The sequence below is a fragment of the Phlebotomus papatasi genome, chromosome 1 (assembly GCF_024763615.1).
Source record: "Phlebotomus papatasi isolate M1 chromosome 1, Ppap_2.1, whole genome shotgun sequence".
NCBI lineage: Eukaryota > Metazoa > Arthropoda > Insecta > Diptera > Psychodidae > Phlebotomus > Phlebotomus papatasi.
This window is the reverse complement of record NC_077222.1, coordinates 82,373,145-82,396,075: the sequence shown is the minus strand read 5'-3', so window position 1 is coordinate 82,396,075 and position 22,931 is coordinate 82,373,145. Positions and strand designations below refer to the sequence as shown.

Below are 22,931 nucleotides of genomic sequence, written 5' to 3'. Positions count from 1 at the left end.
TATTGATGAAAATCTTAAATTTAATGAAAATTTCAACACACTTCCCCTCTGTGCTTCACGAAAAATTACAGAATAACTTTTCTAGCAGTCGTGAAAGAAAGCTCGTGAACCTATCACTAGTGAATCGTTCACTAGTAAAACGTTCACAGAGTTAGAGAATTCCTACCCTGGTTATAGAGAGGGATAGGTAGGGATATAAAAAAATTGAAAGAAAAAATGGTAATAATAATGCAGGAAAATGTCAGAGAAATGAGTTGTTCTATAATGATAATAGAAACATTTTCCGCGACAATACACAATATGCAGTTATAACAGTTGTTGACACAAGTGTCGGTCTGTGGAAATGTCTTTTTCCAGTGAAAGAGAAAATGTTAACATGGTGTAGATGTGAAATAAAAGCCATTCAAGTGACAATAAATAGGGATGTTATACATTTAATGTTCTTAAATTATATACACATACGTATAATTTTTTTTTCAATTATTTCTTTGAACTCTTTTTTTCCATTTATAAAATTCACTTTTGTGAATTTCTAGTAGTTTACGTCTTGTAATTGAAAAAAATGTGCCTAGGTTTCTCGTTGTGTCCTTTTTTGACAGGGTCTCTCGAGAGATTCACTCTTCATTCTGTAAGAAAAAAAATGGCGGTGATTAGTTTGTTTTCGTTCTAGCCATTCTAGCAGTAACTGCTAGAAACGGTGTAAAGATACTTACAAGTACGGGGTAAACGAATGTGGTGATGGTGTCTTTGGCGAGGGCATTTCGGGCGACACAGGTGAAGCCACCCATATCGCTCCACTTGAGATTAGTGATGATTAGTTCTCCCGTGGGGAGAACTCTGTAACGTGGCTCCTGACCACTGATGAGATTATCATTGCCGTCCAGCCAGTAAATGTCAGGCCTTGGGCGTCCAATTGTGTTGCATGGAAGCACTATGTCTGATCCCAATAATTCGAGCACAACTGTGTAATACAGCACAATCCGTGGTTTCTGGGCACCACCTCCTGGGCTCAGAAGTGTGTTAATAATGTCCGATGTGAGATTGTGCTTTGGGCGTCCGTGATGAGGTGAAGCGATGACAGTGGTGCTGGCAAATGCTGTCTGACTCCCTGAACGTCCAACACAAGTATATGTCCGTTCCGTGGGTGCAGCGTGCTCCAGTATCAGACGCGATCGAACACGTGCCAAAGCATTGGGACTCGCCTCTGACACAACATTTGCTTCAATTTCATTGAGCTGTTGGGAGAAAAGAGAACGTCCTCATTCAATTGATTCTCACCATACAACTTAAACAACTTCTTAATTAGCAATTGAATTTATTATGAAGAAAGAAATCCCCGAATCACTGACGTCAATCCCTTTTTTTGTCATAACAGCTCAGGGTACAAGAGGCCGAACAAAGAAATATCTCTTCATGGTGCTTTTCTGAGAAATCAGTGACTTTTTGCACAGACTATTTTCGGACCATTAGAAATCCTAATCTTTCCCCAACGGAAGACACTATCACTCAAGTGTCTTCATTAATTAACACTTTCTCAGAATGAACTCATTGTATGGCTTTTTAGGCTTTTTTTTTTGTTTAAAATAAAACATAGTCATAGTTTTTGCATGCTCATCCAAATTTAATAAGAGATATAGCGTTATTTTCTTGGAATTCCACAACGTGTGGTTTCTCAAGAAGTCCAAATACTCTTTTTTTGGCACTTTCTCAAGGTTTCTAAACATGGGAAATGCCGTAATACTTTGATCGCGGATGTAGAGAAAGTCTCTTAAATAAGAAGCTTTCATTCTAGGAGTTTGGAAAAATGGCTGCTTTAACGTCTATTTTTTGAAAAAGAAGTACCCGTCTGATCAGGAGGACCTTATTGAAGATTCAATTAACCCTATATTTTATGCCTTATTTAAGGAAAGAGCACCAGCGATCGGCAGTGTTCCTCGGATCGTCAGGTTATTACAATATTATTGCACCAATTCAAATCAAATTTTAAAAAATTATTAGCTACTTTTTACCATTTAACTCTCACAAGAATGCAGTGTATCAGCTCAGATTTAATTTATAAAACCAATTTTCCGTGAGATATATGATTAAATTCGTGACGATCCGAGGTACAGAGTTAAATGGATCACTAATATATCGATTAACATACACAAAAATACCAAATAGTATTTTGAGGCTTATAATTTCAATTAAATATCGAGCAAATCTCTTAACATTCTGATCCGGAGTGCTCTTCCTTTATAATGATAAAAATAAACTGTTAATAGTCAGGAAAGAGTTAAGGAACTATCCCCTCTATTCTGTGAATAATCTTTCAGTGTTAAATCGGTCTTTCCAGGCTGACTTATATTCTCCAATTCTTTAATTTCATACTGTCAAATTTCTTCAAATTTCAAATTTCTGTCACATATAAGATTAATACTTTCTGAACTGCGAGAATGTCAAAAAAAGATAGCAAGTGTTTTATCTTGCCTCTCTCTCGCGTTTCGTTCGAAAACTGACCGAATCACAGTTGGCATACATGGAAAATTGCTCGAATTGCCTGTAATACGATTCATGATCATGTCACATATAAGATTAATACTTTCTAAACTGCGAGAATGCCAAAAAAAGATAGCAAGTGTTTTATTTTGCCTCTCTCTCGCGTTTCGTTCGAAAACTGACCGAATCACAGTTGGCATACATGGAAAATTGCTCGAATTGCCTGTAATACGATTCACAAAGCAATTAATACGAACAGTAATATCTTTCTCAACGTATTACTCCACTAGAGTGTACTCTTTCTAACACACGTGATTTTCCATTTGAAGTTTTGCATACTATATATCTCTCTTTCCGGCTTTTCTTAATATTAATAAATATTTATCTTATATGTGACACCACGGTCAAACTACTTTAAGATTTTTTTAATTTTAAAGATGGTCGGTAGTACCTTTTGAACTTTTATGAACAGAAAATTTTGAGGTAAAATTAGAATAGATGAAACCGATTACCCTTAAACTAAGAGTAGAGTAGACACTAAGTATTTAACTCTTTTCGGACCGTAGCATATGCTGCAAGCCAATTTCATCATTTTTTAATCAAAAATATCTAAGCTCAGGAATCAATTGAGGTCCTACAAAAAATATCTTACATTTGGACATCCTTATAGTTTGTAATCATCCATAAGAATTGGGTTTTTATCAGTTCTGAATAATTAAAAAACATTGTTTTTCATGCTTCTTTGGGTACTCACTCAGAGTCCCAAAAGAGACGAAAGAGTTAAGGGTAAGTGTTAAAAACTTAGCAATCAACCCTTTCCCTATATATGTAAGGGACACTGTTTTATCTTCGCAACGGACATTACCGAAACTAAAAGAAACTAGCATGCTTTCGCTCATATGTTTCCGAATAGGGGAAGGTGGTGATCTCTCTAATGTTAGCAGCTTTTGAATATTGTAAGTTGTTCTCAATGCAAAAAATCTACTCTAACTATTCTTTTGTTTACTTTTCATCCTAATCTTTTTTGTTCTATTGATAGAATAGTTTTTTTTTGTTTTTTTGCTTTAGGAAAAATGTAAAATATTCGAAATTCAAATAGCTAACGATATTCGAAGGCTGACCACCCTCCCCTATTCATAGTGCTCTTGTCGTTTACCAAAAAAAGCAATTTAATTTGTTGTTCAGGTATGGGCTAGAATTTAAACACCTGAAGAGTAAGGACTTAATTAAGGCCTTAGAGTGAAAACATGCTTACTCAGTATCAGACAGGTGTGAATCAAGGAGAGTTGAAATTTTGAGAAATGCAAATATTTCTGTGTAGCAAAAATTCAAAAAAATTAAGATTACTCACCAAATTAAGGGGTGTATTGCCTCGAACCCAATGGATTGTAGGTGGTGGTGATCCTGCAACTTCACATTCTAGTTCAACCGTAGCTCCAACCTCATGAGTAATACGAACTGGTGGTGCAGCCGTCACCTTCACCCAGTCCTGAGCCTCGATGAACTTGCCCGAGTCCCCATTGGACTGAAGTGAGTTATTAGGCTCACTAATACTTCGGGCACTGGTTAGGCCGCACACCAGAAAAATCCCAATCGCAAACAGGAGCGATGAACCCATTTCCTACGGAGAGTAGATAATTTTTTTTTTGTTTCATTCAAAAATAATTGTCTTTTCATTCAATTGTGAGGCTTGTCTTTCACGATATCAACATCTCCATATGAGATGTTTATGTTTAAGATGAGAAGCAATCTTATCGTATACTCTTGTTGTGTAAAATTATTTAATTTCTATGAAAAGCTCGTACGACGTGAGCATCTTTTTTTGCCATCATCCTTCGATTAAGTCTGTTTATAAATATTGAAGAGCGGATCTTTTCTTTTCTTTCTTCTCTCTTTTTAGTTCGTGGCAAGATACTCAAGTCCGGTCATCCATACTGATAATGGATGACAGAGGAGTATGATTTTTTTTTCTTCCATTCTGACATGGTGTTTTGTGATTGTCCAATAAAATCAAAAGAGGTCACACTCCCTAGACGTCATCTCGGCAATTTTCTATTTTTGTTCCCTATCTCTAATGTGACTCCTTTATCATTTTTCCCTTGTCGAAAATTTTCATTGAGAAAATTAATGGCGGCGCTAACAGCCATTACAGTATGTGCCCACCGACAAGTCACCAAACGAAAGAACAAAAAAATTGTAGCACAGAAATTTTCTCTGGAGGCCTGTCTCCGAGGCGAAATAGCTATAATCTTGAGCAAATGAACCCCACAACAACCATACGCCTGAGATCCCCATTAAGTATGGAAATTGGCAATTTATCGATCATGCCATTTGCCTGTCTCCATTTCTATTTGATTGATCGATTTGTCGTCAGCTGCATGTGCGCGGGAGCAAAAAAGAAAAGTAAAGGAAAAAGACCAAGTTCCGTGGACTCGCGACAGGAAATCCAAAGTATAAATTCTCCTCCGTCACATCAGCCGACGAGATGCTGTATGTGTACCATGCGTGGGAATTCACGTGAGATTATCGTGAGGCAAGAGATTTAAAGTTCCACTTTCGGTGTCTCTCAGCCATACAGTATGTGATCGGGACGTGAGACATCGATGTATCCGATTAATTTACTAGCAAAAGCCGCATTGTATCACGTGTCGTTCAATCTATCCAATGGGTAATCTGAGTATTTCAGCATTTATTAAACTATTTTGCATGGATATTGCAAAGAAATGTGAAATGATTGCACATTTATAAGGTGATTTGTCTTTACGGCCTCGTTTTTTTTTTTTTTGCTTCTGTCGCCCTCAAAAGACTCTTCCCTCCAGTGAGATGGTTTGGAGCGGAAGTACGAGTACTACATCTCAAATATGCTAAAATTACGCAATTTGATAACATCGGGAGAGATTGCAATAGGGCAAAAAAAAATCCCACAACTTAATTGCGCTGTAAATTAAAATGTATGATCATCTTAAATTAAGAGACTCACCATCTCTCTCATAGTTGATTCGGCAAGATTGCTAATTTCCTCTGAAACTACTCGAAAATGTCCTTGGTAATTTCTAGCAGATTGGACAACAGAGTCCCTCACAACTGCTATAATTTTTTTGGTCCTTTTACAATTTTCTTTAAACTTTTCTTCCTCGACCAGTTACTTAATTGGTAACAAATGCAATTTGTTGTAAGAGTTAAAATTGGAAAGGGGGAAAAACCAGTGGACTGTTCCACAGGGCTAAATGTTATGTCACAAAATTCACACAGTTCTTGCAGTTATCAAGTTCAGCAATGACTTTGATGCAATTTCGCGTGCAGGTTGAAGCAGATTTTTTAATCAACATAAGTATGGTAGTCTCTGACTTTGGTCACTATTTCAAGTAATCTTTAACTCCAATTTTGAGACTTTTTTTTTGCTGTTATAATTTATTTCCAACTGCTGCAGGCTATTTTAAGCACTTCTTTCGGATTTTTGAGATTTTTTATTTTATTTCGCGACTTTCCGACACACCAATTACACGTGATTCTTTCTTTCTTGATTAATTTCTGCCGCTATTGCTTATCATTGAGTTATTGCAGTGATTATTTCGGCAATTAACACCAGATATTATTGCAATGATTTTTTTTTAAATTAATTTTTCCTCTCGTTGAACCTATTTTTTGCTGCAGATACACTTTGGTCATGAAATACGCTGTTTTATGTACACTGATTATTTTCTACATAAAGAGTGGAAAAATTTACCGAAAACGGATTTTTTTTTGATACTTTGCACGGTTTTTTTTTTAATATTCTTTGAATACTTTATATTGCTGCGCGACTCACTTATTCCTTCCCTCTCACGAGACTGAGACGTTTTGGCTGAGAAGATCGTAAGACGGTCAGAAACTAAATGAATGAAGCGGCTTCGATTTTATTATTTATATTCATTCGCCTCGCATGGCAGTGATAAATAAATTGTACAGAGATTGAGTGTAGGGGGAGGCTTTGATGTTTCGCACATACGCTACCATCGGACACTTCGAATTTCTCCGGTATTACTTTATAACTTTCACTGATGGCTATATATTTTAGTAGCTAGTCTTAAATCACACCTTTCCTGAAAAAATTGGGAGTCTAATCCTTTTCCCCTAGTTTTAGGAAACAAAAATTAAAAACAGGTCCAAAACTGTAATTTTGCTGTGCAATATTTCATACGATTGTGCAGAATTAATATCACTTTTCTGAAAAACTACTATCACAGAGGGTAGAAGGGTTATTAGGAATCAGATTTAAGTAAAAATCTTTTAGGCTGAACAGGCACTTTTTGTGGGTGGAACAAAATTCACAAATTTGACTCAGATTCATCGATCGCACATAGAAGACTGCTTCTTTCAGACATTTTCCAGGAAACTTCATTTTAGATACGATCCCTCATATTCACATCTATTGTAATCTACCGATTTAATCTACCACTAAAAAATAAAACTTACAAAAATTAAAGTTGATAAACAAGAAGTAATTTGACTCAAATAGGTTGCAGTTGAGTAATTATTAAGCAATTTTGCATTTCTTTGATATAAAAATATTTTTCAAGCTTGCACAAACTGAATGTGCAATGAAAGAATCACATCTGCAATAAGCTCATACAGTTTACAACTGGTTTTTGACAATCTTTGACATAACCTCACTATTGTGTTGTTTTGCATGACAAAGAAAAGAAATTGTCCGTAAGAAGATGTTTTGTGAAAATTTTAGCTTGTTCACCTGCTGAAGCTCAATATCTGTGCTAAATCCCGATTCCTGCAGCTGCAGGAACAGAGAAATCTTCAATGATGCGCATTCAAACGTTTTTGTGCATATCCGGCTCCGTGGAGGAATGGTGGAATCTTGTGTGGTCTTCTCGCTTGCAGAGTTTTAGTCAATTTTTAGCTTTAAAAACTTATTGATTCGTGTAAATTTGGTGATATTTGGACTTTTCAAGAAAGTATTCATCAGATTTAACCGTTTCCGGAGTGAAATTCTCGTAGAATCAAGCAAAAAAATGGTTTTTAATGTCAATAAAACATCTCTCAGAAAAGTTCCAAAAAAGTGATATTAAAATGTTTTATTCCTTATAAAAATGGTTTAATCAAGTAGATTAGAGTTCCCTTTAAACAATGATGTGCAACTTTTAGTGTCCGGTGCAAAATTTACGGTGAAAATGGGGTGTTCAATGATGGCGTGAATCGTGTGCGATAATAGAAACTTGATTCATCTATCGGACAAATCGCCATTAAATTTTCATTTTCCTCTGGAGGAAAATCTAAGGATTTCCTGGGATTTTGTTTGGTGGAATTATGAACCTTATAAGTAAGACATTTTTTTGGCATAGTTGGAGAATCCATACGGTTTGCATGGTAGTCAGAAAAAATCACTGAACTTGAACATCATTTTTGTGTGCGAAAGTTCAAAGCCTCCCCCTATATTTTCAATATTAACTTGGTGATATGTGTGTGCGTGTGTGTGGTTTGGCTGGTTGAGTGAAAAATGCCGATAATTAAAGAATATCAGTTCTTTTTCACAGCTTTTCTTATGCCTTTTTCTCAACTCTTTCGCACAGTTCAACTTTGTGACTTAGCCTGATTCTGAAAATCAATCACGCACTCAATAAGAATTGCAAAGGAGCACCTTACATCTCAAATGCGTCCAACAGTGAAAAATTCATATTCTGTCCCATGGTATTTAAATTAGACAAATTGGATTTTATTGCACTTTTTTCCCCCATCATTATCATTTCAAATTATATACAAAATCTTGTAAATGCAGTTATACTGTTACTAATATCTACATATATAGGTTGACGTGCGGTGGTGGCGGACAGGCTATTGCAAATTTATATGTTAAAATGGGTCAATTTGGTTTTTAAATCTATTCTCGAAGATTGTTCTCGAATGGAACTTTTCACTACAATTTTTTTTTGGTATTTCACAACACAGATTTTTCAGTTAGACGAAAAATTGAGTGACAGTTTCTAAAGTTTTTCCTCTCAGAAAAGAAATGACACTTATAAGCACTCCAACATAGCGTCTTGCTAATATGTGGCAAAATGTGGGGTATAGACGGAAAATTTGAGACCATCAATGTCAAGGCTTGGTTTGCTCACGAAGGAGAAATAGATTTTTTGTCTTTGTGCTTTCGTGCTTATCGTCACGATTCTCAAAATTGTCCCTCAAATTGCGATACGCGATACACTTAACAATGGCCATAACTTATAATTTCAAGTGCTCAAAAAGTTGACATAGAACTGCTAGAAAATCCAAATTTGGTTGCTTATCGATTAAAACGGTGAATCGTCGACAGTCGATGAAAAAAACTCACTGTTAAAAACAGCGTTCTGTTTTTTCGGACAATATGAGGACATTTTTCCACAGACATAATGCTGAAAATGAGGTGTGAAAAGATGTCGACACAGAAAAAGGAATCTTACTGATTCACATGGATGTCTTACATCAGCCAATGGATGTCTCGATCATGATCGAGCGACAACATGAAATATTGGTTGTGGTGATTGATTTATTTATAAATTTAAATACTATGCACATCTAATTTTGACTCTGTCGTCGAGACACTTGGAAAGATTGGTCGTGGCTGAATCTCAATTTCCTGACTCTAAAGACAGTCCGAAATATCGCGGGAGACACATAGGATTTACAAGTCAATTGACAAGGAGGTATTTTTTTGCAAGAAATGAAATATTCATGCGAAAAGGCAGAGCAAACGGAAAGACGCCATTTTTTCTATTTGATGGCTTTCGGGGATAAAAACTGCAAAAGAACTGTCTTTTCTAAAGTCACTAACAAAATCACAGATTGTGATATTTTATGGTTAATCTGCATAATAAAATGTAGTATAGAAAAATAACTAAGGGAAATTCACTTGAAACTTATGCGGGTTCTGAGGGTAACCGTTACAATTAACAACTTGGGCAAAACGCTGCCTTTGTATCGTATAACCCTGGGTTCGATCCTTTGTCCAATTACGTAGAGTACGTTATGAATATATACAATAAGTAAAAACATTTGAACAGCAACAAAATAAATTAGAAAACAATTATTTTGAAAAAAATGATTAGTAATGGCTCTGGCACACCTTTTAGATCAGGAAAATTTCGCATAAATGAAATTCACATCTCTTTCTTTCTTAGAAGCTTTTCATTTGTCTATCTCACTCTTTCGGATTCTATTTCTTCTTTTGAATGTCATAGCAAATTCAATTTAGTTCAATCCAATTTTGAGGCCGAAAGAGTGGAACAGACTTACGCAAATCTTTTGAGAAGGGACGTGAATTTGCATTTTATAAGATTTTACCAATCTAAAAGGTGTGTCAGAGGCATAAAATATCAAATTTGGTTTAATAAAAAATCCAAATTCTTACAAAAAAAAGCTTTTAATATGGTTGCAGGTAAAATTAAAAAAAAAAATCCCTTTTATAGGTCTTATTAAGTACTTCTCAAATTTGTTTTTTTTTTAAGTCTCAGGCACACCTTTTAGATCGGGAAAATTTCTTGAAATCAAAGTTAACATCTCTTTTATTCTCAAATGTTTTGCATTTGTTTATCTTATTCTTTCGCATTATGTTCAATAGAAGAAAGAGAGTGCGAAAGAGTAGGATAGACATATGCAAAGCCTTTAAGAAAGAAAGGTATGTGAATTACGACTTTATGAAATTTTTCTGATCTAAATGGTGTGCCGATGTCATTACTGACCAAATTTTTATTACTCATTTGCAATACAGTACTATAATAATAGCAAAACAATTTAGTTTATTTAGATGAAGTTAATCAGGGATGGAATGATAACTTTTCTATAGTATCGATAAATCTGTATCTCTTAGATGTAGTGAATGACAAATTTTTTAGCAGTATCGGACCATTCTTGTACCATTCTTAAAAGAATGTGACTGTTGATAAATATTTATACACGCTACAAGAAGTGCAGCTATCATTACAGTTTTTCAGGATCGACAATCGATACTATCGAAAAGCAGTTATCATGTCACCCCAACTTTCGAATCGAATGTCGTTAGCCTTTGTATAGTGCGTTTCTTCTCCCTTTTTCCTTAAAGGAAAGTATTAACTAGTAAAAGCCTCTTCAATTGCAGTTATTTTAATTACTGCTGAATGTTTTATTTTTCTGCTATAGGGAAATTGTTCAAAATTTCGGTCAGCTTTTACTTTTGACCACTTCTTTTGTTCCTCAAATTTCTATGAATTTTTAATTTTTGCATACTCCAGAGATTATACCGATAATATACAATGAAAAAAAACATAAAATTGTCGTTTTGACGAACGATGTGATGTGAAAAAGACTTTAGAAGAATTCCTGATGGGCAAGGAACTATGAATATCAAGGTGACCGAAGTATCACCAATACTGATTTTAGAAAAAACAAAGACAATAAAGTATCTAGAAGGTTCCAAGCAACACTCCTTAAAAAGAAGTAACAAAAAAAACCATTTACATTAAAAAAAAACAATGCATTTGAAAATTAAGAAATTAAGAAAAAAAATAAATAAAATTAAGAAAGAACTTTAAAAAAGACAATTTCGACATTGAGGATCGAAAGACCAAAAACGATTCAGGGTGCCGATCTGCAAGCCCAACGACTGTAATCGGATGAAACTATTTAATCAATTTGAACCATAGATTTCTCAAAAATTTCCAAAATCGGAGTAGGACTGCAATCCAATAACAATAAGTATTCTTTTTAAGCTAGTGTCCAAAAGATTTTTTTTAAAGAAACCACATTCGTCTTTTGCTGGCTTAAGAAAATCGGAAAAAGCGAACTGGAGACAAGAAGAATGAGGGCATAAGACACCGTGTACTTATTTTAATTGTTTTTTATTTCTCTTTTATATTTAATTATAAAATATTTCTTATATTTTGCCTCAAGATCCCTTACTGTTTATGTATTTTTAGGGTAAATATTGTTTTGATCTTAGAAAAATGGAAAAGTGTCTTGGATAAATGAGAAATTGTGTATTGTGCACAATAATTGGTGGTGTCCGTTGCTAAACTTATACAACTAGGGGAAAGTGGGGGACCTTTGAAAATGGGGTACCTTTGAAATTGGGATTTTCACCTATTTTTAAATAAAGTTGAGCCTTACCGTGATATAATTTAACTGCACAAACAGATTGAGAAGCTAAATTACATTACGATATGGCTCAGATCCACTTAAACATACTCTGAAAAAATGTCTTGTTAAACGAACAAACGGATTTTGTTGAAATTTTGTCAAAAGGATGTTTTTTCCAATTTGACAAGACTTTTCCTTGCATTTTATATGGAAAAACACCCTTTTGACATACTTTTAGCAAGATCCAGTTGGCTGCCGATTTGACAAAACTTTTCCATATCCTTTATGGAAGAACATCCTTTTTACAAACTTGTCTTGTTAATTTGACAAAAAATTATTTTTTAGAGTAGAAGAAAAATCCTAATTGCAAAGGCGCCCTACTTTCAAAAGTGCCCCACTTCCCCCTAAATATACGCGCAAAAATGAATAGACAATAACCAGTTAACAGTTTTTTTTCGTTTTGTCTGAGTATGGTTGCGAATTCGACACCATGAATTATAATAAGAGTTATTTTTTCAGTTAAAATAATCCTTTCTGTAACTTTATAAAATTCCACGACTAATCACATGGTGGAAAAACACATTGTATTGAAATGAAAGACGATTTATTGGAGATTTCGATAGCTCAGTTGGAACCTGCTCACACTGGCTCAGACTGAAGCAATATATAATTCATTTTTTGGTATAGCTACCTGATCGTCTGGCAAGAAAAATTGATTAAATTATACTCCTTGGGAACAAGAGATTTCTATTTTGGGCGATCATCTTTGACCGTCACCAGATGCTAACTTTTTTTTCCCCTCTATACCATCTCACTTGGTAGATGTCATGAGATCTGCGGTCTGTCTCGTCACATTGCCTCCCTTTCATCTTTGAAAGAAATGTGAGGAAATTTCTGACATGGTGCCAGAAGTGGTCAGTGTCTGACTTGAATTGCGGTCTCTTTCGCGATGATTTTTCACGCTTAATTCTATTGATGTAAGTCCGCGAGTCATTGAGACAATCCACACATAATGCAAGTTTTGCCGACAGAGACTAAAAGGCACCAAGCGTCTCTTCAACTTCATCCGTCACGATTTTCACTTGGGTAAGAAAATTGTATTTTGCCTGAATGCCAAGAAATTTGCGCACGAAATTCACGGATATTATCTTTAATCATGTGGCATGACAAACTCCCGCCAAAAAGGGCATCCCTCTGAAATGTACTTACCTTGAAGTGTGAAAATTATTTGTGAACGTAGAGTAGAAGGATGCAAACAGATGGAGGAAAAAACAGGGAAAATTACACAGAAAATGTCTTCAGTTAAATCACTTTGTGAGGAAAATAAATTAAAGATAAAACAAAAGTATCCAGAAGATGGTAGAAAAATCCTTTAGTAGGAAAAGTCTCCTGGGGTACAACTCTTGAGCACAGTCACTTGAACTTGGTGTGGTGTTTGCTGGACACTGCGAAAAGAACTTCCGCTGGTGGCGGAAAGCTCAACTCCTTTTATATACGCAACGCCGGCGATTGTCGCCCAGGAGTCGGTTGAAATCGAAGATGATACGCTCTGGTGTCTGCTTTGAAGATATACTGCGGAATTGTTTGGCCATCCGGGGAGTCGCTGAGAGAAGCATTTGCAATGACCAATTAGCATCCAACATCGCGCGCAGATCAGTGGGTGATGAGGGTGGGTAGCTACGGGTGGTCAATAGGGAGCCGGCAATTTTGCATCGATTCTCACCCGCTACTTTCCTGGAAATATGATTCTTATTGTGGAAAATTCCTTAGATACTATCGCAAGGAGAGACTTTCCCAAAAAAGATACCCTATACATAATTTATAAACTTGAATATCTGCCTTATCATTAATATCGCTCCTTGGAAATTACAAAAATAAATACTCATTTTATTGCGATTTTGAAATTTTCATACATATTTAGAAAGATAATTTAATAAATTTTCAAATCATATAAAGTCATTAAATTTCGTTATTAAACAAGTTTTTCAAAATTTTACTCTTTGTGATTGCTTGCAAAATTTGGATTAAAGGGGCACAAAATAAATTTATCGTGAAACAGGGATAATTAATTGAGACAATTTTATCCATTAAATCGCGATGTACCACCACGCAAATTCCGATACTCGCGGGAGAATTATCATTACCCATTGGAGAGCTGCACTTCTGCACAAATCCACTGCACTTAACAAAAGGCAACGATAGACTGACTGATAGAAAAGGATGTGCGCACAGCTCCCCTCAAGACGTCAACACCTCAAGTAACGTCTTCTATCCCAGCGAGCATGGATACGATAATTGACTACATTATTAATGACATTACTCAAATAGGAACTTTGATAAAATTTCAACGAATCCACGATGCATTGTTCTAAAATCGTTCAAATTTTTGTGAAACATGGACTAACTCAAGCAAGTTGATCCTTTGTCATTTGGTATTTTTGTAAAAACAAAAATACCGAACTGAACTTTACCTTGGTACCGTACACTGAGAGAAATCCGAAACAGTTAAAATAACATTCCGGAAATGTTTATTTTACCCTGCAGTATTGATCCGAAATCGGTGTAAATATTATGCTCTTTAGGTGTATTAGGGGTTAAAGTTACCCTTTTATATGTTAATTTTACCCTTAAAAAGGTGTAAAATTAACATTAAAAATGTTGATATATTTTTACACCTAAAAAGTGCTAAAGTTACGAGGAAAAAAAGTTAATCGCACCCCCTTTTTTCTCAGTGTAGATGCGCCGGGTGACTTTAACCTCCGGAAGTAACTGTACCTCCTGCTTTTGGTAAGCTTTTTGTAAGCTCAATAAGGTAATTAGAACTTAAGGTCTTCAGCAATCCGATATATACCATGTCCAATCTATGGAGACCGCCCTAAAGCTCTATAAAATTAAAGAAAAACTTACGAATAGCAGAGGGTACATGCTCGGGAGGCAAAGTCAACCACATACATAATAATTCACAGCGCTTTTCTCGACGATATTTCTTCATCTCGACAACTTGCATTCGCGATCTTATTCTTTCGATTTATTATAGCTTTGAAAACCGAATTTAGCCAAACAACTAAAATCGACTTTTTTCCGGAAACAATGAATTTTTCAAGCACTCCGAATGAATGCATAGGGGAAGGTTAAACTTTTTTTGCAAAATTTATTTGTCAAACGAATATGAACTATATTTAAATTAGGGGAGGCTGGGGCAAAACTTGTCAAAACGCATATTTAATTCTTTCACGAGCTCTGAGAAAACTTAAACGTTTTATAATGAGCATATTCTTTTAGGAAAATTACTGCTCTACAACATTGCAGAAGACAATTTTCCTCTATTTCGAAAGAAATGTGATTTTCGAATCATTTTTAAAAAGTCGATTTTGTGGAGATTCTCAAAATTGCCGGGGCAAATTTTGTCAGTCTTCGGATAATTTGTAATATTTTACTCTCGCAATCGTTAAAAATATCAAATAGACATATTTTTGTAGGAAATTTATTCCTCTACAACTTTGTCGAAGATAATTTTTCTCTATCTTAACGAGAAATGTGCTTAAATTGAGCTAATCAGTATTGATATTTTCTGTAAGCCAAATATTCCGAAAATAGGGATCAAAATTTCAATATTTTATATTTTACATAATCCTTCCTCGAATCCCTTGATACTTTGTAACTTTAAGAAGGTTCATGAAGGCTTTCTATAATAAAAAATTTCAAGCCTCAGTCTCTTTTTTTTTAGAATATAGTGTATATTGAAATTTTTGTTTTGACAAATTTTACCGCAGTCTCCCCTAATTGTAACTAGTTTCGTTTCTCTTGAGTATTTGAAGTTTAAAGATAAGCAGAATAATTCCTATATAATTATTTATTATCTCAAAAATATGTACTTTCGAAAGTCATTCATACGTGTAACCACCCTACCCTCCCCTATGTGTTTTCTAAATATTGCCGAACTTTCAATATGCTTTTCTCTAAACTATGTTTTCAACCGTAACTTGCAGCAGAACTCGAATAAAATTTTTATTCGATTTTCTTGAAATTTTCAAGGTAGATGAATACAGAGAAAAGTACATAGGACAATTAAGAAATATTGAAATAAATAATATTTTGTGTCCCTCAAAACATAATAAACCCTGAAAATTTTATATTGATCGGTTCATAAGCAAAGTCACAAACATTATTTTAAAAAAAACTGTTGATTGTTTTACAATGTTATATGATTTTGAATTGATTTTTTCTGAGTATACTGAGAATATCTATATATATATTAAGAGTGCACTAAAAGACTTGTATAATACTTGGTTTTATAAGGCAGCTATTTTGCTTCTTGGGTAATCTCTAATTAATCATTGTATCATCTAATTAATCAGTGTATGATAGTTTGGGCTGATCCTTTACCGCCAAATTTTTCGAGCTGAGTAATCTCGAGGATCAGCCTGTGTCTATTTTCGGCATTAGGTCTAAAGCCCGCATATCGCGAGGGACAAGGCCTCTGCCACCGTACCGCTCCACTGTCGGACATCCACAGCAATCGCTCACCATTATCAAATCACATCCACTTCTTCAAGTACATCTACCACTACGTCTTTTCATCTCCTTCTGGAATGGAATCATGACTTGGCTCTCAAGCATTTCCCTCCAGTTCCAAATCCCAAAGTTCTCTGAATATTCTTTCATTAGGCATCCAGCCAGCTCATTCTTCTCGCCTGGATAGAAGTCATAATGTTGAGTTTCCCGTACAACTCATTTTAGGGTTCCCAAAAATCCTACGTAGGATCCGTGTCTTGAAAACCAGTTCCGACTTCTCTTCTGTGCGAATCATCGGTAGCTCTTTAAGATCATGTGACAATGGATTTCACAAATATGCGGTTTATTTTGGTTTTTGATGGTCAATAGACGTTCCTTGAGTGGAACACAGAGGGAGTAAAAACATACTTCCCGCCGTCAATCTCTCATTTACCCTGACTTTCCGCGCAGTCCCTATACGTATATAGGGTAATGGCATCCCTTAGTGCCATGCCTAAGTTTGCACTATCTTAAATAAATTCGATGACTCGGAATAGGACACGCACAACTCGCAAATAAATCAGCTTTACGGGAGAGTGATTTTAACCCTTTAAGGACGATAGAGTCACCCGTTACCCGAAAATGAAATTTTTCCTACGGCCTTCTAATGCTTGCACAAAAAAGTTAGAAAAAATGATTTTTTCTGACCCTCGATTTTTGACCTTCTCGTCGTTAAAGGGTTAAGGTGAGATTTTATATGCTGAGGATAGGGGTTTTAAGGATTCAAAAAGCCTATAAATTTGAAAATGATTAATTTTCAAGTGTAATATTCACAAAAAAGATAGAGGGTGTCAAGCGATAACTAAAAATCAAAAACAAAAAGACATGGCAAAGCGTCTCAGCTTTGCGGAGTGCTCTCGAACTGACGAGAAAGAGTTATCCCTGTATTATCTTTTCGCATGCTTTTTTGGTGCATACCGCTTTACTTAAAAATTTAAAAAATCCAAAACCGCTTTACTTATAAATTTGAAAAACCATTCCGAAATAATGTAGTCCTCCTCATTTTTCACTCGACTAACTCAATTAAAAAAAATCGTTCAATACTTTGGACTCTCTGTTTTATTAGGTCTGAACGCGTCCACGTCCACTCTTGTTGTGTCGCCGTCCGTTGGTTCGTCAGTCCTCGTCCGTCGTGGTGCGCCGCCTCGCGGAAAGTCCGTCAAATCGTCAGTTTAAATGTCATTTCGGTTGGGTCAGGTCTACAATAAGAAATTTCTTAAGAAAACTAGGTTTTAGAATATTTTAGCATGGGTAACAAGTTCTCGAACTAATGAAAAAGTAAATACGAGAAACATAAATTATTTACGGGTATATTACCGATCCACTACCGATTTAAGTCCGAAGCAGTCGGATTGGAAATTTCAAGATCTTTCAAAAAATCAAAATTTAAGCAAATCGGTTGAAAAATAGGCCCTCCAAAGTGGATAAACTTTGATCTTCGAAAATTCGATATCAAAATGGTTTTTGAACATGGATGTCCAAGTCCAAGGACGAAATATTCGCCTTGACCACCTACAAATCATATTTGAAAATTAAAGAAATAGTATTAGCTGTTTTCGAAATAAACCAGAAAACATGGTTTTGGAAGGAAAGGAGGGCGTGGAAGGAAAAAGAAAAAAAGACTATCCACTCTGAAAAAAATGTTTTGCAAAATTATCAAGATAAGTTTGTAAAAAGGATGTTCTTCCAGACAGAATATGGAAAAGTTTTGTCAAATCGGCGTCCAACTGGATCTTGTTAAAAGTTTGTCAAAAGGATGTTTTTCCAAATAAAATGCAAGAAAAAGTTTTGTCAAATTCGTAAACAACGTCTTTTTGACAAAATTTCATCAAAATCCATTTGTTCGTTTAACAAGATATTTTTTTCAGGGTAGATAATATTGACTTATGGAGGGGGGTCATCGAAGACCGGAGTATCTATCCAGAATAAGATTCTTACCGAAAAATGTTGAAAAATGCATCATTTTTTATTCAAAATAGCAAAAAATATTTATAAAGCAGTAAAAATGGCATATTTTGGGACAGTTGGGTATTTCGGGACAGCCAAAGTGGCTATTATGCAAATAAATTTCACTGAGCCTGATTATTTACCTCTAAAAATAAGGTCTAAACTTCACACTTTCATGAAAATTTTGTTTAAATTTCACTTATAAAGTGATTTAAATCGAAAAAAAACTCAGAACTGTTTGTGTACATCTGCGAAATTGACCACACTGAAGGTTTTGTAAAAAGTTGAATGTAACACTCACATCTCACGCGTATTTCACGCTTTAAATTAAATAAAAATTCAGAAGTTTTATGTTTATCTGATACGTAAAGAGCTTAATATTTAATATTTAATATACAATTTAGAAATAATAAGAAAACAAATATTTATAGGATTTTTGATGTGTCCAAAAATACCCATATTATGTCCCAAAAAGCACGTTGTCCAGAAATACCACACGATACCCTATTTCAGAATTTCAATACAAAATATTAATTTATTCAAGGTAGCGTTAATTGGAACATGGCACTAAATTATGACCAATCTTATGCTAGACTTCTACAAATACTATGCATTGCTAAGGAAGAAAAAAGCCTAATTTTTAAGGTGTCCCAATTCAAAGATGCCCCACTTCCCCTTGCAGAAAATATTGAGACAGTATTGGAATAGATGAAAGATGAACCTCATTAGCCTTTAACTGAGAATATGAAATCTTTAAATTTAAATTTAAACTTTAAACTTAAACTTTTAAATCTTCTTTATCTCAGAATAAGGAGATGAAGTGTCAAACATATATTTAAATAGATTTATTTATATATCACGTTGTCCGATTCCAAGGTTTAAAAGTATTCTAATTATTCAAAGCTTAAGATGATCTTACTAAAAAAAATTTAGGAAACTGAATATTTAATAAAATATTATGCATCAAAATTAATTCTTCAGAACTCTATGAATCTATAATAATTTAGCTACTTGAGTATATCAATTTTAATTCCCTACCTATTTGACCAATTTGTCTACTTATGATGGAAATTTTTCTACAATCTCTTAAGATTTTGTCTTGCAGTTCCAATTCTGAGTCATTGCCTTGGGAAATTTTCTAGCTCGACAAAAAGTTAATCACCCCAATTAACTTATGATTTTCCCATTGACTTTATGATGAATTGTGAATGTAAATTTAACTTCACGTGAAGATCGTCACGATGGCAATCATCGTGGATGAGCCAACGAGTAAAAGATCACGTATAAGCCAATTTGCACAATCAACCTCTTTCTCGGAGAAGCAGTTTCACGAGACGAAGTGAAAAAGAGGAAATCTGTGAAATTTTCTTGGTGGAACAGTGCAACACTATCGTGGTTTTTCCGGCCGTTTCTTATGCGGAGATCATGTTGAGTGTCACGTAGGCTCCTCCAAGTCTCTCAAAGCGAATGCCAACATCAATCAATGGCTTAATTATTGACGACATTCTTGCATCAATTATCACTTCGTGGAATTTAAACTGCATCTCTTTCTCACTCTCTCTCTCTGTCAATTGCATCGAATTAAATTGGATCTTTTTTTTTTATCTTTCCATTGGTCTCGTGATTCATCAATTTTCTCGCGTGTCGATAGTTTTTATTCAAGAAGTTTACGTAACATCTGCAGGAAATTGCTCTCGATCAGCTTTACAAGGAGAAATTTTTCCACTGGGGTTAGACTAAGGAAATAATCCTCCTTGAGATGACAATTGCGGAATTCCAATTGTAACGAGAATATCTTCTATGTTTCGTAAAATTCTAGATAATGCTAATATATGTGCAATTCTACAGCGATTTCGCACAAAAAAGTATTATTTTTCAGGTGGAAAAAATGTCACCCAATTGTACCCATGCAATCAATATCGATCGAATTCTTTACTTGTTTGTCTAGAATTTTAATCTAATTTACCAAGTCTATACGTAAAATCCCACGAAATATTCATTTATTCAAATTTAATGGATTAAACAGTTGCTTGAATAAGTTTCAAATGAAGAAAATAATTTTCAGCCTCATTTCTGGATCGTATCGAAAGAAATTTAAGCCTGGGATTTCCCCAAACAAGATTGATTTAAAGACTTTTACATCGTTTCGCTGCAAACCTTAAACAAATTTTTGGTTTGTACTCGAATGAAAGAGTTCCCCGGTCCTCTGGGATGGGAAACCCTTCACTTAAAATCCACGTGTTTGAACTTCTGCTTTTACCTTCAAACACGTTCAACCTTCACATTGACATTGAATTCATCAAGATGTGTTCCATCGTATATTTATTCACATCTCTAATGCATTTTTTATACAACATCTGTAAATGTAAAACATCTTAGTTCTATGCAATAAAGTAAAAGTCCTATTGAAAATAAAATTGTAAAAAACAGAGTCAATTATTGGACAGATTTCTCAGCTCTGGAAGTTATCATAATGGTTTCAAATTGGACAACTTTGAAAGTTTTCCGCAAAATATTGCAAATTCTCAAATTTACTCTTCTATTCTGAGATAACGAAGGCCTAATGATTTAAGGTAATATAGTCACAGAATAATGTTTTCTTATTCTGAGTGCTTTTCTTATTTAAAATGTTAATAACTACTTTACACATTTAAGCCCATCTAATTTTTTTTTCAATATATAAATATTTAATTTTTCAAGATCTAATTGATCAGCTATACTGTTGTATCTCATTGTACAATATTGTATTAGTAAAATTCTGCTTATTAAAATTTCTACAACCTGGGAAAGGCTTATCATGTAATTTAGCTTCACAATTTATTTATGAAACTTAAATTATATCGTGGTAGCGTCCAGTTCCATTTAAAAATTGACGAAAAAACTTTATTTCAAAGGTACCCCAATTCAAAGGTGCCCCATTTCCCCCTACCATAAAATTATGATTATAAAATTAAACTTTGATTTTAAAACAATACAAATCAAACTTTATCACCTTTAATATTTAAATTAATATGGGCTTCCTAATAGTGTTTTACAGAAATTTTTGACGGATATTGCAATTATTTTTCAAAAAATCATTTTTCAGGAAAGTATAGGGGAAACTGGGGCAAAAAGTCACAAATCAAAAATTTCAAAATTCAATATCTTCCAAGATAAATAAGATAGCGGCTTAAATTTTTTTCCATAGATAGCTTCCATAGACCTTCTTCGGTGTTGTATGCTTCTTAGAATTCGATCAAGAAATTTAGAAAATAATAAATATGAAAATTTTTAGAAATTTGCAAATTTTTAGAATATATCAATTATTACGTACTTATATTATTCAAAATTTATGCACTGATGATTATTTCCTAAATGAGCAGGATTCTTTGAATACGAAGCCGAAATTCTTTTCTCAAGAAATCTTTTTATTAAAAACAACCATTTGGGGTAAAAAGTAACAAAAGGTATGGAGCAAAAATAAAGAAAAACCGAAACAATTTATGATGTCTCACGGCAAAAAAACGTCAATGCTATGTGTCGCCGCTTGTTGTTTGCATTGGTCAAACGATTTGCAGTCTTTTGTGTGTGTTTTTTTTTTCTAAAATAGCTTGAAAAGCGTTTTATCGTTCAGATAGAGAAAACGGTGTTTTACAAAGGTATAGAGGAATAAATTTCCTTTGAAAATATGTTATCTAGGTATTTTTTTTTTTAATTTACGGAATCCCGTAATAAAGCGAATCAAAATGTGATAATATCCCATGCCTGATACAATTTTCCCCAGCATTTTTGAGAATAGTCACAAAATTACCTTTTAGAAAACGACTCGATAAATGTATTTCCTTACAAAATAGAGGAAAATGACTTTCACAAAGTTGTAGAGCGGTAAATTTCCTATAAAACTGCGCTAATTAGAAATTTCTGGGGTGTTCGAGTAGTTTGTAAAAATATAAAATATCCGTTTTGTGACTTTTTGCCCCAGTCTCCCCTAATATTAACCAGTATCCAAAGGATCCGAAAAACCCTCTTTTTGCATCGCGAAACCCGAGAAACCAGGAACCCTTGTAAGAAAAAATGGAAATGAGTTACCCCTTGCTAGTATACCATTTTCCAAAAAAAAATTTCAGGTTGAATACGGCATAATCAGCATATCTTTAATAAAGATTTTCGAATAAAACTGTGGTCCAAACAGTTTAATACCTTTAAGTTTAGTATTAAAACTAGAATTTAAATTAATAGGGTTTATAAAAATAGATGGTTGTCAATAAATTATCATTTGAAAATTTGTTCATGTAGGGTAAGATGGGATAATTCAAAATCATGTCTATTTTGGAATTCTGAGATTTTCACACTATTTCTGATGATCAAATAAGAAAAGATAATAACAAAGAAGTACAAGACTTACACTCGGGAATGCTTTTCCGTTGTTTTTCCCTTTTGTCATTTAAAACTGTTATGAAATCTCAAAGTTCCAAATTAGACATGATTCCAAATTACCCCATCTTACCCTAAGACCAGTTATTGAAGATTCCTTTATAAGAAATGTATCTTATACTTTATGGTTAGCCTTTGCAAAGAAAATGAATCATATTGCAAAGTATAATCTTATAATTTTTCACATTAAATTCTGGTTCATAAAGTTAAAGAATAATTGAAAAGACAAAGACTTGGAAAAAAGACTAAATATCCAAACATAAACTTTTTAAATTTTATAAACCTGGAGAAAAGTAAATAGCTTTGTGTATAACAAATTAATTGTCCTCTATTAACTTTAAAGAATATTTTTTGTATTTTATAACTAATTCAAATCAAGGATCAGAAGAGAGACTTTATTAACCCTTTTTAATGACGAGATAGTCAAAAACGAGGGTCAGAAAAAAATCACCTTTTCT

The 22,931-nt window shown here is 34.1% G+C and overlaps 1 protein-coding gene across 2 annotated transcripts; it reads right to left on the bottom strand.

Annotated features, from left to right (window-relative positions):
• Window positions 1–408: 408 nt before the first annotated feature.
• LOC129810384 (neural/ectodermal development factor IMP-L2) lies at window positions 409–13,085 on the bottom strand. 2 transcript variants are annotated; one of them, XM_055860821.1, is made up of 4 exons: window positions 12,769–13,085; window positions 3,830–4,099; window positions 714–1,235; window positions 409–626 (listed from the first exon to the last, which is right to left on the bottom strand). In XM_055860821.1, the coding sequence occupies exons 2-4, from the start codon at window positions 4,094–4,096 to the stop codon at window positions 615–617; spliced, it is 801 nt and encodes a 266-aa protein (XP_055716796.1). In that variant the 5' UTR covers window positions 4,097–4,099; window positions 12,769–13,085; the 3' UTR covers window positions 409–614. The 2 variants fall into 2 exon arrangements, with proteins under 2 accessions (XP_055716796.1, XP_055716795.1); XM_055860820.1 differs by lacking the exon at window positions 12,769–13,085 and adding an exon at window positions 5,459–6,380.
• Window positions 13,086–22,931: the final 9,846 nt, after the last annotated feature.

Bases quoted from the DNA above. Each gene is read 5' to 3' on its own strand.
- LOC129810384 (XM_055860820.1), bottom strand. The intron at 1,236-3,829 runs GTGAGTAATCTT...TTCTCCCAACAG, and splicing joins GCAATACACCCCTTAATTTG to CTCAATGAAATTGAAGCAAA.